The 18,269-nt window shown below is 37.0% G+C and overlaps 2 protein-coding genes across 2 annotated transcripts; one reads left to right on the top strand and one right to left on the bottom strand.

Moving 5' to 3' along the window:
* The first annotated feature begins 1,153 nt into the window (after positions 1-1,153).
* LOC122004623 lies at positions 1,154-1,558 on the top strand. The gene has a single exon (XM_042559481.1). The coding sequence runs from the start codon at positions 1,154-1,156 to the stop codon at positions 1,556-1,558; it is 405 nt and encodes a 134-aa protein (XP_042415415.1).
* Positions 1,559-3,543: 1,985 nt separating this feature from the next.
* Positions 3,544-6,948, bottom strand: LOC122004622 (receptor-like protein 7). Its single transcript, XM_042559480.1, has one exon. It carries the CDS (start codon positions 6,946-6,948, stop codon positions 3,544-3,546), a length of 3,405 nt encoding a protein of 1,134 aa, XP_042415414.1.
* Between the last annotated feature and the right edge of the window lie 11,321 nt (positions 6,949-18,269).

Here is an 18,269-nt window from a genome sequence, read left to right as displayed (position 1 = left end):
CTGCTGATGCTGTTGCTTCGCGTGCCGACTGGTGCTCAAGAGTGTGAAGACTTGGCTGTTCTCCTTCTTCAGCGCTAGCTTGTCCACCTCCGCAATTAGATCGGACAGTTTCTTCGGCTAGCCATCAAAAATTGGTGTTTTATGGCAAACAACATCCTTTTCAGCTGTTTATTTTGGCGGAACATCTTGGAAAACTGCAGGCTCCAGCAATCAGTTCTTAGCACAAACATCTTGGAAAACATAGAACCAGTGCAGGAAGACCACAGAGAAAGATTGTGCAAGATTGGTCACGCGCTGTAGAGTATATGTTACCATAAACAAGACAGAACAACCTTCATCAAGAGATACAGATGATGCGTGCGACAGTTGAACTTCCCTGGTTTGAGCTTAGGTTCTTTGCAGTAATCAGTGGTGTTGTGTTAGGTGTATAGTCAATTTAAGTGCCCATTCCATTAGCTCTTCTAAACCTTGACAGTGCTGTGGTGCTTGGTTGCCTATGGACCACAGGACCAGCATAACACATCTTCAAAGAGGATGATCCCAAGAAGGTCAAATTCATTTTGTTTCTTAATTCAGATTGATAAAGTTCCAACAAGGTTTAATGATGATTGTGATGATTTTTTGACCGTATCCTGTGCTCCATCGCACAATTGTTAAAGTTCCACTCAAGCTTCACGGTGCATTAACCATGCTCATCTCAAACCTCTCTATCATCTTTAAAGTACTCCAACCATTGACTTGATAGATTTGTTAGCTTAACTTAGACTCATTAAGTTGGAGTTATTGGAAGAGCAAGTAGTCCCCCAACAGCTACGTCTTAATGGAAAGTGTGGTCTCCTCATAAAACAACCAATCGAATTAATCAATTAGTTACGTGATCACCCCGTTCCATGTTGTTGCAGCGTGAGAGGAACTATATTAAAGATGATGATTTCACATTGATATTTGCTTGCCAACCACTCTCGTAGAACTATTGCAATCGCCATTATTTGATGTATCGTTTTTAATTGCATCTCAACTGAAACAAGGACCATCTATTTGTCCTTTTCCATTAATAATTGCTTGTTTATCGAGAAGCAAATCTTTCGAGGTTTATAAAAGGTTTTCTGTGTAATTTGAGCTTCGCCGTTGAACTCTGCTTCAGCTTCCGGAGATGAGTAGGGAATCGAGATTGGTAAAGCGGGAGAATTCGATGAACCATGGTTCCTCCAGGTCAGTTTACTACGGGGTGGCCGCCGTCGCCGTGCCCTTCTTATGGGAGTCGGTGCCCGGTACGCCGAAGAACACTGCCGGAGACGCCTCACTGCTGCCGCCGCTGTTGCTCAGCCCGCCGCCGGGCTCCCACTGCCTCTCCAGCCCAGGGAGGAGCGAGAGAAAGTCTCCCAAGCGCTTCGTGCGCTGCGTGGCGCTGAAGCTCCTCCGGGGCAGCAAGTTGTCTTCCTGGCTGCCGATTTTGTTCCCGATGGCCTCGTCGCCACTGAACGCCGCCGGGGATGTCTCTCTGCCGTCGGCGTTGTGCTTCAGAGTGAGACGAGGGACAAATGATAAGATCAATTGATATCGGTAGTCATCTACTGTTTTCTGTTTTTAAATTGAAATTCAGACTCGAGTAACATAAGAAATTTGCATAATCCCACACCTCCAAGTGTTCCTTGAGTAGTAATTGATCATTAATTGGAGGATGATTGGAGTTTCATAAAGCTTCACCGAAGTCATGATGCAGGCCTCTTGATGATAGTTTTGTTTCCTAAAGGAGACCAAAAACATTGGAGGATCTTCTACAGTTAGTTACTCACAAAGGCCCCAACTTAAAAGCTACCACTAGGTGACAATTTGTCCCCCTCAAAGCATACACCCCAACCAGGGTTTCCTTGGGAGTTAACCAAGTTCATCGAGTCCAAACTCGATCTATTTTGGTCTTTCAATCAACTTTCTATAGTGACTGTTAGGCTCATCCTAATCTAGTCCCTAATCATGGCTGTAGGAAGGAAGTTATCAAGTCTACTTCAATGGACCCATTCCTACTTTGTTGGGTGAATTTCACCTCGACCGAACTCCATCGGCTTCAACCTAGCTCAGTAAGCAAGGTGCATCTATCTACTTGTTGTAACCTACTACAAGCTACTAAACAACACACATAGCTAACACAATACCTAAACGTGCATCTTGAAATTATATGCTGGAAGAAGCACTCGAAATGGAACGAAGGTTTAGGTTTGCTCGATCTTATGAATGAGTTTTGTTGTTGTGTGATTAGTTTTCATCCCTTCAGCCTCTTGCTCCAAGCCTTGCTCATTAATGACTAGCACAGAACTAATGGGATGCAAAAGAAGAATCTGATGAGCTGCTGCATTGAAATGTTCATTGAGTCTGCAATACAAAGTCATCCTGTTGGGGTTAGAAAGCAACCTCTAAGCAATTGTGTTGGTTTTCACCATGGCTATAACAGGAAAAACAAAACAAAAAATCCTGAAAAACTACCTTCTTTAATTCTATTGTGCAAAACCAACAAATGAAAATCTATCTCTGACTTTCTTTGGCTCAAAGGTCCTCCATTTTCTATTGCTTGGGTCGTTAGAATTTGTTCCAGTCAACTCATAGTTTATCAGTGGTTCAGTCCGCGAGTTCACGGCTAGGCCACAGTGAACTTTATGCCTCCATTTTCACAAATTAACATCCTCAATGAACTTTGTGTCTTATTTGACTCGCCTAATTAATCAGATCCACCAGGCTTCAGAAGTGCTCGACTGATTTATCAATGAAAACGCAAGTTTCAGAAGTGCTAAATTGATATATGACTAACGCAATAGCCTTCACAGTCAAACTCTATCAATGAAAAAGAAAGCTTATCCTAGACATTAATGCTTGCACCTTTCAATCTGTGGTGGAAAAAAGAACTCATTCAGGAACATAACTTTAGTCTCATCTGATCTCCACTAAGGAACAAACACTGTGATTTGTCTGCCCCATCACCCACCAGACAGACAAGGAAACAACAGATGAAAATAATACATGATCCAGAATCCATGAGATTGCATGTAGACTCTGCAAATTGCTTGCATGGAAGAGGAGAAAAATATAAACAATGGGCTCCTTACTCAACCTACGTGCTAGATAAATCCCACTAGTTAGGAGTCTCCGAATTATCAAACATTACTCAATCGTCCTGTTTATAAATGAATACTTCGAAATAAGATTAGAACACTTTAAGATGGTTTATTTTTGCTTGAGCACAACATTATAGTAATTAGATCATATGTAAGCACAACATTACAGTAATTAGATAACTTGGCACAACATTTCAAATTGCAGAAGGATCCAATGCTGATGCAGAGCAAAAGGCAATAATTTGGGGTTGAGATGACAAGTTGGCTCGTAGAACATGTGTTTTATGCAACAATATGTTAAAAGCAATGTTGTTAAAATTATAAGAAATAAAAAAAGAAATGGATGGATGACTCTATTAATAGATCTAATTTCATACAAAGTAGCTGTGTGGAATTTTCTATTACCTCTGATCAAAAGTTCTGTACAGACAAAATCTCATGTTTCCACAGTCAAATCTCTAGGACAAGAGCACTGCACATGATGTATAATGGCTTTGCCTGAATGAAACTCTAGACGAGTACAGAAGAGGCAAAATCTTTGGCCTTCATCTTCTATCTCACACAAGTCATAGCCAACATCATCGGCTGCCACCTTGACCTCCCCACAATAATCACAAAACCATCCAGGAAAAAGTGCTCTGAGCATGTTGTCAACATGCTTATTGTACCACTTCCTACTTTCATTCCAAAACATTAAAGGCCCAATAACAATTGCCAAGCCACCTCCAAACCCCAAACCCATGGCAATGCATTGCCAGTTTAGATTCGTCAATGAAGCTGAGGATGACAAACTAGAGTCTGAACGAGGCACTTCATTGCATTGTTTTGCCAATGGTTCTCCGCATAGTTCGTTTCCTTCATATGAAGTTTCTCGAAATGTGGTAAATTGTTTGCCCTGTGGAATCGGTCCAACCAGATGATTGTATGAGACATTCAGAAAAGAGAGAAAGGTCAACGAAGTTAGCTCCAAAGGGATCTCTCCAGAGAGTTGGTTCGTGGAGAGGTCCAATGACTCCAGTTGTGTCATGGCTCCAAGCTTAGGAGGGATCCCACCTGTCAGGAGATTGCGTGAAAGGTTTAGAACACAAAGTGAAGTTAGGTCACCAACGGTCTGCGGGATGCTGCCATTTAGCATGTTGTTTGAGAAGTCGATTGCTGTGAAAATTGTCAAGACTTTCGATAGTGTCAATGTCAGCCCTTTGCTTGTGATTGTAACAGTATTTTCATAATAAGATGATTTACTGTATTGTAAGAATCTGAAACCAACTGTTTGGCGGTCAATATCTGAATTAAACAACATGGCTTTGAGATTTCTAAAGCAATTTTGGGGCAAGTTACCAATAAAATTATTAGATGACAAATCAAAAATTTGCAGCTTTGAGAAGGTATGATGGCTTTCTATGGTTCCCGGAGGATTTACAAGGGTTCCATAAAATTCATTGGCCTTCATAACAAGGACCCGCAGCTCAGAAAGGTTCCCCAGCCAATACGGAAATGAGTCTTTTATATGATTGTTGCCAATATCAAGGACCTCCAACGAAGAACAATTTGCCAAGGACATAGGCAACTTCCCATGAAGTTGGTTATGGTTGAGATTTATTGTCCGAAGAGCACATCCTTCAACAATGTCCTGTGGAAATTGTCCATATAATTTATTTCCCCTCAGATTTAGGACTCTCAAATCATTACTTCCTTCCAAGAGACATGATGGGATGGAACCACTCAAGTTGTTGTTTGAGAGATCAAGGACTTGAAGAAAGCTAGCATTGCAAATTGAGACTGGAATTTCACCTGTGAGTGTGTTGTTAGAAAGTGATAGGAAAACTGTGTAATTCAGGTGGATGATCAAGACTTCTGGAATGACAGACGAAAAATAGTTGCTTGAGAAGTCCAGAACAATAGTGTTCAGTGGAAGGAGTGGAATAGGCCCCTGAAGCCTGTTGCTATGGAGATCCAGGATCATCAGAGATGGCATACTGAGATTTGCTGGTGGTCCTTCCACAGACGTAAATAAGTTGTACGACAGATTCAAGTAATCAAGATTTCCATTGCCAATGCTCCATATCCATTCTGGTATTGCATCTGGAATGCTGTTGTTTGAGAGGTCAAGGTAACTGATCCCACGAAGATTTTGCAAGAATGCCGGAATCTTTTCTAAATTGCAGGAAACCAACTTCAATGTACTAATCTTTGGGAATGAACTATTAGATAAACCATTAACTCTCTCTCTCTCTGTTATCTTCAACATGTTGTTTGACAGGTCAAGATTAGAGAGATTTCTCAATTTCCAGAACTGATCAATGTCTAGCATACCATCGAAGTTGTTTGATGCAAGTGAAAGAACTTTTAATCCTGAGAGATTGAACAAGGATTCTGGAACTGGCCCTTCCAGACTATTATCGCTCACGTCAACAGTCGTCAAGGAGGGAGAAACATTCTGAAAATTATTGAGCGGACCTGAAAACATATTCTGGCTAAGGTACAGAACCTGTAAAGAGGGTAGAGTAAACAGCGAAACAGGAATCGGTCCAGAGAGTGAATTGTTCCTCATATCAATTTTTTTGAGGTTGCCAAATCCATCCTTACTCGAGAAAGAAGGGATTTTTCCTGTCAGGTTATTATGTGAAAGGTTTATGTCAGCAATCTTCGACCATTGATCAGTTGGAGGAATAACGCCGCTGAAACTATTCAGAGAAAGGTCCAAGTGAATCATTTGCGTGAGATTTGCCATCGAAGGTGGTATTGAACCAGAAAAACTACAATTGGAAAGCTGCAATTTTGACAAAGCTTTGAGGTTACCAGTTGATTCCGGTAGAACACCAGAAAAGTTCGTCGCGGAGAGCAACAAAATTTCCAAAGCGCTAGCCACGGAGAATTCCGGCAAGTGTCCAGAAAGCATTGGGTTGTTGGAAACATCAAGAACTGTCAGATTTCTGAGTCGAAATAAGCTTTCAGGAAGGTATCCCTGAAGCCCGCAAGAATCGAGGACAAGCACACTCAAAGATGAGAAATTACTAAGGAACTGGGGAACGCTGGACCTCAAGGAATTCCCAGATAGGCGAAGCGTCGAGAGCGATGACAGGTTGGAGAGGGAATAGTGAATGGAACCGGAGAGGGAACAGCCCGACAAGCTTAGCACTTGCAGTCCCGGGGTTGAAGCTGACACTGCCCCGCACCACTCGTACCCATCGGCTGAGATGTTGACGCCATCTAAGACAAGTTCTCTCAGATTGCTAAGGTTGCGAACTAGGGTTCCGAAGTTGGGATCCTGGAGCTTTATCAAAATGTCAAGGGGCTCTGCTAAAGCGGAGGTGGAAATGTCCAGAGACACCAAATTCCGGAGGCGACCTATGTCGGCCGGGATTTGACCGGAAAATCCAGCGTAGGAGAGATTGAGGCTGGTGAGGTTAACAAGCTTCGAGAAGGGCAAATCCAGTAAGGGAATCCCATCAAACAGGTTGTGCGCGAGGTTGAGCGATGTGAGGTGGGTAAGGTTGAAGAGGGCAAGGTCGATCTTGCCGGACAGCGAGAAACTGCTGAGGTTGAGGGAGACGACGCGACCGGTGGAGCTGTAGCAGGACACGCCCTCCCACGTGCAGCAGTCGGAACCGGACCGCCAAGATGCGAGCTTTGAGGCGTCGGAGAAGCCGCCCTTGAGCTGGAGGAGGGCGGAGCTGTCGTCGGAGACGCAGACATCGGCGGCAATCAGGTCAAAGAAGAACGGCGCCGACAAGAAGAGTAGGAGGACGTGGTGGCGATGGAAGCTCATGGTGGGGGAGAGGCTGAGCCAGGAAGTGGACGATGGATGAGAACTAATAGGCGGCGATTCGGCCAGACGCATTACCGTCGGTTTTTTGAATTTTATATTGAAAATTTTACATTTTACCCCTATAACTTACCTACTCTTTCCGTTCTTCCTCTGATTTAAAATATTATAGTTTACTCTTATAATTTATAAAATAAAACAAACCAGAAATTTAGTTTTATGACATATTGTTGGAATGTAGATATTTGGAAAACGCGTTTGACTATAACCTTAACGCCCTCCACAGGTATTTAATATTCATTAAGAATTATTTAATATTAAGATAATCACTCTATCAATTATATCAAACCGTGGGATAAAAAGAATATGAATAGATAATCACAAATTCTTTGAAAGGATTTTTAGTTTTGTTATTATTTAAATTTAAAAATTAATGGATACAAATGTCTGCATCTCATTTTTATTTTTTATCAAAAATAACTCTTTATACTATTTGTACATTTTATTCTCATGTCTTCCCATATTTTGAATCAATCAGACACATTATAGCAATTATAATTTGTTAACTGTTATACTACATAATCTATTAAAATATTTATATTATAACAGTTATAAAATTTTACTTGTTTCACTTATTACTGAAACTATGAAATTAGTAAGAAAATAATAATGAGGATAGACGAAGGATAAAGATACCTATTTTTAAGTGTAAAAAAACAAACATAAAAAAAAAACACGTCCTTTTGCTTTTTTTATTCAAAATTAATCACATATTTAAATAAATAAGAGGTGTAATTAAAAAATATTAAATTCTTGGACTCATGTGCGTTTCTTCATTTATATTAGTGACCGATCAAAAATTTTCGATGGACCGCGATTATAATTTTTTTTCTCGGGGTCCGAAGTCAAAAATTACGGCAATTGATTCCAGAATTCAGTAATAACCGTCGACGTTGACATGGAATTTAGGAGTGTGCATTAAATGTCAACAAATAGACTTCGACTTTACGACTAATCTCGAACGGATCAATCATGCATTTAGACCTTTGGACTCATCTTCACACTCGAGCACATTAATATTTACACTTTTTGTTTTCCAACAATCGAGAATGGATCGACAGGGTTTTTGAAGATCTTTTTTTACCATGTTTTTGATGGAAGCTATATTTTCTGTTCTTCATATTCAGAGTTTTTGAAAGACTTTGATAGGTTTTCTTTGGCAAGATCATTATTAATTGTTGACATTTCAGCATTGGTAGCGTGAATTGACCGTGCACTCGTTCTTTTTCTCTTGATCTTCTTATTCTTTATTTTATAAACAAGAAAAGTTAACCTGAGTAAAGAGAGTGATCCACTATTCTATTCTATATTTTAAAGTTACTTAAATTTATAGTCTCAGGCTAGCGGTGGGATACCATACAATGTTATAAGCATATTCTCGTGGTCGATAAAATTTTTTCTGAGAATCGGATTAATCATTTCTGAGATTAATCAGTTTACAGAGCCTTAATTAATAAAATTAATTAATTAAATTATCAAAAATAAAAGCCCCCATTTATTATTCTCATATAAATAGACAGATAAATTTATTTAACGATTATTAATTAATTAGTGTTAACTAGTTGATTAATTGAAGAAATGCTGAGAATTAATTAATTTGATGATTAATGAAGATTATTAAGTTAATTCATGGTGGTTGATTAATTAATTGATATTTAAGATTTAATTATCTATTTTAAAATAATAATAATCTCAATTAGTCTCATGATTATCTTTGGATGACCGGTCCGGTCCCATAAAAATTTCCTACCGATCATCAAGGTAAATCGGAAAGTGCACCAGTAATCCGCCCAGAAGCTCAACATCTTGTAATTACGCCCCTCATTTGGAAAAATGATCCAGTTGGTCTTATTGACTATCCCTGGGGTGACCGGTCCGGTCCAACAGAAGTTTCCCACTTACCATCTGGATAAATCGGAAAGCGCACGCAATGGTCAACCCAGAAGTTCAGTATCCTTTGATTACACCTCCCCCCAATTTGAAGAAAAAATTCCTACAAATATGTTATAGCTGGGATTTGAATCATGAGTACCTGAGTAATAATCTAGATATTTTATCACGGTACCATGGCTCAAGATATTTAATTATCTATTTAAGTATGAATTGCTAGTTAAATGAGTTTAATAATCAATGAGAAAATAAGCAAATATAAGGGAAAATAAAATGTTTGACCCATGTATACATACATATGGTTACGGGAAGTATTTTAGTATTTAATTTTGTGTTGTATCATATATAAGATATATAGGATTCAAATTTAAGACAGACCTTTTGAGGACGGATAGGACGAGGTGGGTAGATCATCCTTTGATTTCTTTAAATTTGACTTTAGTACATAATTTTATTATCTGTATTGATTACGTAATAATTATTTTTACCTTAATACTAACTTCTTGTTTTATATATATATATAACTCAATTTTGGATATAACCGTGTTAGGACATCTGGGAGATTTATAGCATACAATTTATAGTATAAATTTCTTAATATAAACCTCTTCTCCACTACATAGATGAGGTTTATAGTTTTTTTTATAAACCTGTATAAAAATCTTGGGACCAAATTTATAAAAAAAATAGTGGAGAGAGAATAGAGAGAGGATTTTAAAAGAAGTGGAGTTTTTAAAAGAGAGAGGTTTTATGATAATAGAGAGTGATTTTTAAAAGAAATAAGGTTTTTAACTTTTGATGTGACAATGATGTGGCAGAGCATAAACCTCTTTAAAAGGTTTACGATTACAAATGTCCTTATTGTTGTATAAAGATTGTTAATATGTTAATGTGATTATTATTTTATTTTTTTTACTTATGATTGCATCGCATAGATCTTGTCATCACGTCTCCCATGTTGGTGTAATTTACCCTGGATCAAGGTTGATTAAGTTGACTAAATTTGAATTGACACAAACTTAAGTCTTAATATTTGAGTTTTAATGTTTGATAATGTATGTATTGGTCCCCTAACGGCCGACTAGAGGGAAATGAATAGCCCTGAAAATCAAATCAAACCTTGCTCGATGTTTCAATCTAAATTAAGAAAACACTTGTATAATAATAGAAACTAAATGCATAAACTAAAAGCAAAGGCAAGAGAAATTACTAGGTTCGCAATCAGAGGATTGTTAATCCTACACAAATGAAGTTCACTCAAGTCTCCTTTAGACGGAGTAGCCTCTTTACAACGTTGACAACTCATAAAAGTAGTAGAATAAGAATGGAAGTCATTTTACAAGTGATGTTCTAAACTACTAAACTCAAGGTTATATTTATAGTCCTGATATAGGCGCCTGGAAGGGTTCTAGGCGCCTAGATATGGATAAAATTTTATCCTCTTCCCAATAGATCACGCCACACCAAGTTTTGATAAAATTTATGGTCCGAGCGATCCGGACCAAAGTCAACCTTTGTGTTGACTTTTTGGTCAGGGCTCTCGCTCCGGCTCTGCTCAGTTGGATGATTTTGGCCATCCGGAATAGTGCTCACCCGAATCTATTTTCCAACCTTTGCAAGCAACCTTCCACTTCAGCTTCTCATCCCGCGAAAATGTCGCGCACCTCCTTCTCGTCCTCTAACATACTCTTCCATAGCACCTCATCCCTCGGACACATTGAGCTCGTCGACTCTCTCCCATGTCGTTCTTCTCGCTAGCTGCCTCTTTCGCCCGACTTCCTGTGCTCCCAAGTTCTTGCACACTTAGACACAGGGCATCAAAATAACAACAGGACATAACTTGACTTGGTTGATCACATCAAAATCATCACGGGGTATTTACAATCTCTCATTTTTTATGTGGATCAACTAAGTTAAGTTATAGTTAAAATAAGATATTAAATTAAAGACATTAAATGAAATGAAACAGTAAATATGTAATATTTTGAGAAATATAGCTCCCTCTTAACCCTAACTTATAACTCTCCCCCTTGATCACATTAAAAATAAGGGTTTCTTACTAAATTAAGTTGAAATTAAAGTATAAGGAATTTATACTTGAAAATTAAAACCAGTGACTTATACTTAGGAACAATTTTGAAAAATTATACTGGAAATTCTGATTTTGTGATTAAAAAGTAATTTTAAACAAAAAGATTTCTAAAAATAATTTGATTTGTTGAAAAGTTATGAAAATTTTTATATAGGTTAATCGACACATTGAGAGTAGTAATAAAATCTTTATAAGAAAATAATATTAAAGTAGTAATGATTTATTTATTATAGAAGGATGAATTTTGAAAAAAAAAACTCAAAAATAGTTTAGAGATTCAAAAATTCTTGAAAAAGTTTTTGAGATTAGAAATGTGTATGTTTATTTGCAGAAAAATTACATTTTCAAAAATTAAGTATTCAAGAAATTTTTATTTTAAAAGTTAGCATTTATCTAAATAATTCATCAGGATATTTTAATTATTGGATAAAGAATATTATAAGTTTTTATTGAAAAATATATTTTGTAAAAATAACTTTGCAAAATATTTTTTAAATTGAAAATTATAAAAAAGAAGGCAATGGTAAAAAAAATGAAAACTTTTCTACAAATAGGAAATTAAGTCCTCTTTTTCAAAAAAAACAATAACTAATTAATTTTGAACAAAAATTGTACAAAGGAATTTATTTTAGCATATTAGGCAATTAAAAGGCATATATTAAATTAAAATTAGAAATATGCATAAATTAAGCTAAGCATGATTTTGGAATCCAATATAGGTTCATTCCTACTAGTTAATCTGTAATACCCACTAAACTTGTAAGATAAATATATGAATGTGAGATTTTTCCTTAGAAAAATAATAGGAAGTGAGTTGAAGTAAAAAGAAATAAAATGAAATAAAAAGAAGAGGAGGTCAAGGATTGAACCATAAACCTCTTATATTATATTTCATAGAATTAATTAGTAGAAACCAATTGGGATAGAGAGAAGATATTGATAACAAAGGAGGGAAACTCATGATAAAGGTAAGAGTAAAAGCTAGCCAAAAGAAAACAAGAAAGGAACAAGAGAAAGGCAACTTGCCTTCCTCCCTTTCTCTCTCTCTTTCTCTCTTCTCTTGCCGAAAATAAAAGAGGCTAATTAAGGGGATTCATTCCCCCTTATTTCACCATGAATGATGAGGATAAATAAATAAATAAAAATAAAAATAAATAGAAAAAAAAGGCTAAGGGAGAAGGAAAGCAAAAATCAAGTTTGCTACCTCTTCCCCCTTAACATAAAAGAGAATATGTAAAAGGGAAAATTCTATTTTCTCTCATTCATCCTCTCCCTCACCGAGAACACCTCAGCCCCCTCTCCTCCACCTTCGGCCCCAAAGCCAAGGTTTTCTCCTAGGAAGCCTAAGATACAAGGAGGACTAAGCAAGGGAATCAAGGGAAAAGGAACTAGAAGAAGAGGCTATTTCTTCTCCACCATACCTTAGATCCACAAGCGAAAAGGATGTAAGCTTCCCCTCACCTGTGGTACAAGGCTTTTATGTGATTTTCGGATTCTATAAGGATTAGAAAACCGAGGAAAGAATTTAAGAAAATTCGGCTAAAGAAAGGGTTTTCAAATCTAGGATGATTTAAACAAGTCCTTATTTCATGATATTCTTTCTATGCTATGTAGGAAGGATTTTCTTCATGTTTTTATACTTAAATGATGCTTGATCAGAGGAGTACCTAACCCTAGAATTTCGGCCAAAAATATGTTAAGGAGGTTAGGGAAAAATATTGTTTAACTAAACTAGTACAAAATTTCTCCCATGAACTACTAAGGGTTTTTATTGGTTTTCTTGCTTGAAAGTTACTTGAAACCAAAGAAATCCATTTATATGTTTCGGCCAAGAAAAGGGCTTAGGGTTAGGAAGACCTTTAAATTTAAATAACCATGTTTGTATGATAAAATATAGAGTTCTCTTAAAGAATTGCATGTTGTACATTGCTAGAAATTCATGAACTCTTATTTTAGATTTTCGGCCATAATAAGATGGATAGTTTAGAAAAACTTAAACAAAATTCTAATATGCTCAAGACCTCTGTGATATTATGATATGAAAGTTGTTTAATGCTCTTATGTTTAAATTGAGTATAGAAAATTAGTTACATGATATATGACATGTAAGATCACAAGGGTCCTAGCTTGTTTATGAACCAACTTTGTATATGATGTTCTTAGTAATTTTTGCCATGAAACTTACTTAGGTTTTCCATGCTTTAGGCCACTTAAAACCTAGTTTAAAGATTGGTAGGTTTCGGCCATGATGAAAAATAAAAGAAAAAGGGAAAGAAACCTAGGAAGCCTAAGACACAATTCATATGTATGTTTATTATGCTTGTCTTTATACATGCTATGAAACTTGTATGATTTCTTATGCTTTTAGGCTATTTGAAGCAAGTTTATATTCTGTGAGTTTCGGCCAAGTGGGGTTTAAAAGACCTAGAGGCCTTAGAAATGAAACCAAATGTGTTAAAAGTACTTCTTATGAAAATATGATAAGGTGTTGAGTGTGTCACATATTTGTATAATTTTTCCATAACCTAAATGGATCATTGTGTGTTTCGGCCATGAAGGAATAGATGCCCTAGAAACCCTAGAACAAGAATTAAATATGCTTATGTCACTCTACATGAAATATGATAAGTAGAAAACCAAAGTTCTCATACTATATGTTGTTTAGTGACCTAAATGAGGCTAGGGTAAGTTTCGGCCATACCTATTGTATGATGTCTTGTTATGAATTTATACATGATGTTAGTTCAATTTCACATGCTTGTATGTTTGTTTTTAGCCCTAATGAACACTTGTTAAAAGTTTGACCAAGATATACGTTAAGGGCTTGAAGGACTTAAGAACTAGCTCAATATGCTTACTATGCTATTTGAAAAAAATGCTATAAATATGGTTTAAGGATTCCATGCTTTCATGACATTTGGGACCTTGTTTATATACTGATAGGGTTCAGTCACATGAGTTTAAGGACTTGGAGAACTTAGAAACCAAGTAAATCATACTTATAATGCTTCCTATGAAATTCATGTAATGATAATTTAGGTTTCACATGCTTGGAGGTTGTTTTTACCTAAATTGAGACCTAAGGGGGTTCGTCCATGATAGGAACCCAAGGGTTTAGGAAGCTTAGAACCCAAGTTAACTATGTTACCATGTTTCTTATGATAGTATAATCACATGATACACCCTTATGCTTAACCATGTATGCTTGGGATTTATACCTTTTTATGATATGATATGTGGATAGAGATATGCATGTTTTAGTGATATGTTATGTGCTTAGAAATATGCATGCTTTAATTGTAGGACCGTTAGATTCGATAGAGGGGGGTGAATATCGATTCGAAAAATAAGAGTTTAAACGCAGCGGAAAAGTAAAATAGACACAATGGTTTTACTTCGTTCGGAGCCTGTGACGACTCCTACTCGAAGGCCCGTGGTCCTTGACCACTTTCGTTGGGCAATCACTAGCAATTCGGAATAATGATTACAAAAGAATTGTACAGGGAATGCTAATGAAAACTGAAAAACAAATACCGACACAAAGGGAAAAGAGCGGAGCGTAGTGTCGGAGCTTTGTTGGCGTCGCACTGAACGTCGAGCAGCAAGACCAACAGTAGAAGAGTTCTCAGCTTGATTGATTTGATTTATCTGAAGCTCCTATCTGGGGCTTCTTTTATATGCTGTTCCGGGCGCCTGGATCCCTTCCGGGCGCCTGGAATGTGACGAAACTGCTCAAATCGAGATGCTCCACGTGGCGACGACTTGGCTGGATAGAATTCGCCTTCCGGGCGCCCGGACCACTTTGTTTCAGAAAACTCCCTTTTCCTGCAAAACAAAGTTAGTCCGAGGCAAATATACATCTTGTAAAACAGATTGTTAGCACAGTTAAAGTTCAACAGATGGATAAAAAGAGTATGACTTAGATTCCGTCTTTCCGAGACCGGAATCTAGTCACGATCTCGACTTAGACATCCGAAATGGATCTAAGCCGGATCGACGCCTAATGTCCCCTTCCTGGGAACGCGTCCTCACAGTCACTCCCCTCCAGTGACTTACCTCACTTACCTGCCAGACGTCCGGTCAGCCCGTCGACCCATCTTTCCGAGACCGGAATCTAGTCACGATCTCGACTTAGACATCCGAAATGGATCTAAGCCGGATCGACGCCTAATGTCCCCTTCCCGGGAACGCGTCCTCACAGTCACTCCCCTCCAGTGACTTACCTCACTTACCTGCCAGACGTCCGGTCAGCCCGTCGACCCGTCTGGACTTCTCGCCAAGCGTCCGGTCAGCCCGTCGACCCGCTTGGACTTCTCGCCAGCTATCCGGTCAGCCCGTCGACCTAGCTGGACTTCTCGCCAAGCGTCCGATCAGCCCATCGACCCGCTTGGACTTCTCGCCAGCTATCCGGTCAGCCCGTCGACCTAGCTGGACTTCTCCTGCACACTCGATCAAAGTGTCAGACAACAATAAAACTAACTTAACCTATTTGTCATTCATCAAAACCTGGGTTAAATCGTTAGTGCTAACCGCACCAACAATCTCCCCCTTTTTGATGGAATGACAACCTGGTTAAGTTAGTGAAAACATATGCAAGAAACAACATGCATTTATGTGGTTTTTAAGTTAGTTTGTATTTTCAATTCTGGTTTAGCTAACTTAACCACCTAACCCTCCCCCTTTGTCATTCATCAAAAATAAGCAAGGGTACACAATCATAGTGAAGAGTTTGTAAAAGTACAATTTTTAACACCAAGAAAAATAGTCGAGTTGACTTGGGGGAGACAAATTGATTTTTGAAAAGTATAAATTTAAAGGTAATCAAGTGTAACTTTTTAATCGTAAAACAAATTTTCAAAACAGGTTTTTCAAATTTACTTTTCATTTTCTTTTAAAAAAAAATGAATTTTTCAACTACGATTTTTCAAAACACAGCAAAAATTAAGCAAGTAAGAATTTTTCAAGAAGTAAAATTTTGCTAAAATAAATTTTTAAGGCTAATTTGATAAAAGCTAAGTTTGGAAAGTTGATTTTTCAAGCATATGTTACAAAACTGAATAAGTTTAAATTTACAATATTCATCTTTTAAAATCAGGTTTTGAGATTAGGGTGGATTAAACTTAGTTAAATTTAACTTTTTGAAAAACTGGTGTTTTAAAAATAAGTTAGTTTTAACATAGATGTAAAAAAAATATTTTTCAAACACACATTAATTTCTCCCCCTGAACTTGACACTCATCTTTAACCAGCTGTCTAACCAATTAGGTACTAACTAACTATCAGAAGATAGTAGCTTTCACTTGGTTAGTCAGATTAAGTTAATTATAACCAGTCAGTGTTTGACTTGACTAATGAACTTTAATCTGATTAATATCTGAATTGTATTTAACGTCCAGACTTATGCTGATGCACTGAAATAAGCATCTTAAGTCCAGACAGTTGGCCTATGCATCTCACCCCTTTCTATGTTTGTCAAACACAAGCAAGGTAAACCTAAGGTGTTGGTGAGATGCTCAAAAACTAGTCCTATGGGTACATGCTTTCTAAGGATTCAAAACTAGTCTAAGGCCAAAACTGTTTTTGAAAATCTAAAAATGGAAAGTTTTGAAAACAAATAAGTTTGACTTATAATTTGAAAGAGTGATTTTTGAAAACAATTTTGAAATTGAAAATTCCTAGTCTATTGAGCACATTCCTAATTTTCGGCGTAAGTTGCTAAACTCACTTTCAGGGAGTGGTTTTGTGAAAATGTCAGCTAAATTTGATTTGGACTCAATGTATTTGAGTTCAATATCACTTTTAGTAACATGATCCCTGATAAAGTGGTGCCTAACTTCAATATGTTTGGTTCTTGAATGATGCACAGGGTTCTTGGTTAAGTTAATTGAACTTATATTGTCAATTAATACTTTTACATTTGTAATGTTTAAGTTGAAATCTTTTAGAGTATGCATCATCCATAGTAATTGTGCAACACATTCACCTATAGCTATGTATTCTGACTCAGTTGTAGATAGAGCAACACAATGTTGCTTTCTACTGAACCAGCTAACAAGTGATGAACCTAATAATTGGCATCCTCCACTTGTGCTCTTGCGGTCTAATTTACATCCAGCATAATCTGAGTCAGAATACCCTATTAGTTCAAAATTATTGGTTCTAGGATACCAAATTCCTACATTTATTGTTCCTTTAAGATATCTAAAAATTCTTTTAACTTGTGTCAAGTGGGATTCCTTAGCACAAGTTTGGTATGTAGCACACATACTAACTGCAAATAAAATATCAGGGCAGTTAAGTACAGTAGGCTACCTATTGCACTCCTATAATATTTTAGGTCAACTGATTTTCCATTTGGGTCATTATCTAAGATTGTGTTCACTGCCATAGGTGTTTTTATTTCTTTTGTATTTTCCATTCCGAATTTTTTAAGTAATTCTTTAGTGTATTTGTGTTGATAAATGTAATTTCCCTCATTTGTTTGTTTGATTTGTAATCCTAAGAAATAAGTTAATTTTCCTACTAGGCTCATTTCAAATTCTTTTTCCATTAGATTAATAAATTCCTCTAAAAAATCTGAATTTGTTGAACCAAATATTATATCATCTACATAAATTTGTGCAATAAATATGTTTGAATTTAATGATTTAACAAACAAGGTTGGGTCAATTTGACCTTGTTTGAATCCTTTAGATGTTAAGTAGGATGTTAGCCTTTCATACCATGCCCTGGGTGCTTGTTTAAGTCCATATAATGCTTTCTTTAACTTAAATACATAATCAGGGTGTTCTAGACTTTCAAACCCAGGAGGTTGACCTACATAAACTTCTTCTTTTATTAGTCCATTAAGAAAGGCAGACTTAACATCCATTTGGTATAGTTTGAACCCTTTATGGGCTGCATAACTTAGTAACATTCTAATGGATTCTAATCTGGCTACTGGGCATATGTTTCATCATAGTCAAGTCCTTCAACTTGACTAAATCCTTTGGCAACCAGCCTAGCCTTATTTCTAGTAATTTCCCCAGTTTCACTTAGTTTGTTTCTGAATACCCATTTTGTTTCTATTATTTTCTTATTCTTAGGTGGTGGGACTAGGTCCCAGACCTCATTACGCTCAAATTGGGCTAGTTCTTCTTGCATAGCTATAATCCAATCTGGGTCTAGTAGGGATTCATCCACAGTTTTGGGTTTAATTTTTGAAATTAATGAAATTTGACTTAGGTTTCTAAAAGATGATCTGGTTTGAACTCTTAAGTCTGGGTCACCAATTATTTGATCAGTTGGATGATTTGGGTTTACCCTTATTGTTTTAGGAGGTTGATTCTCTTGATGTTGTTCCTCTTCTTCATGA

This window comes from Zingiber officinale, chromosome 7B (genome assembly GCF_018446385.1).
Source record: "Zingiber officinale cultivar Zhangliang chromosome 7B, Zo_v1.1, whole genome shotgun sequence".
Lineage (NCBI taxonomy): Eukaryota > Viridiplantae > Streptophyta > Magnoliopsida > Zingiberales > Zingiberaceae > Zingiber > Zingiber officinale.
The sequence above is the reverse complement of the archived record's forward strand: the minus strand, read 5'-3'. Positions and strand labels throughout refer to the sequence as shown.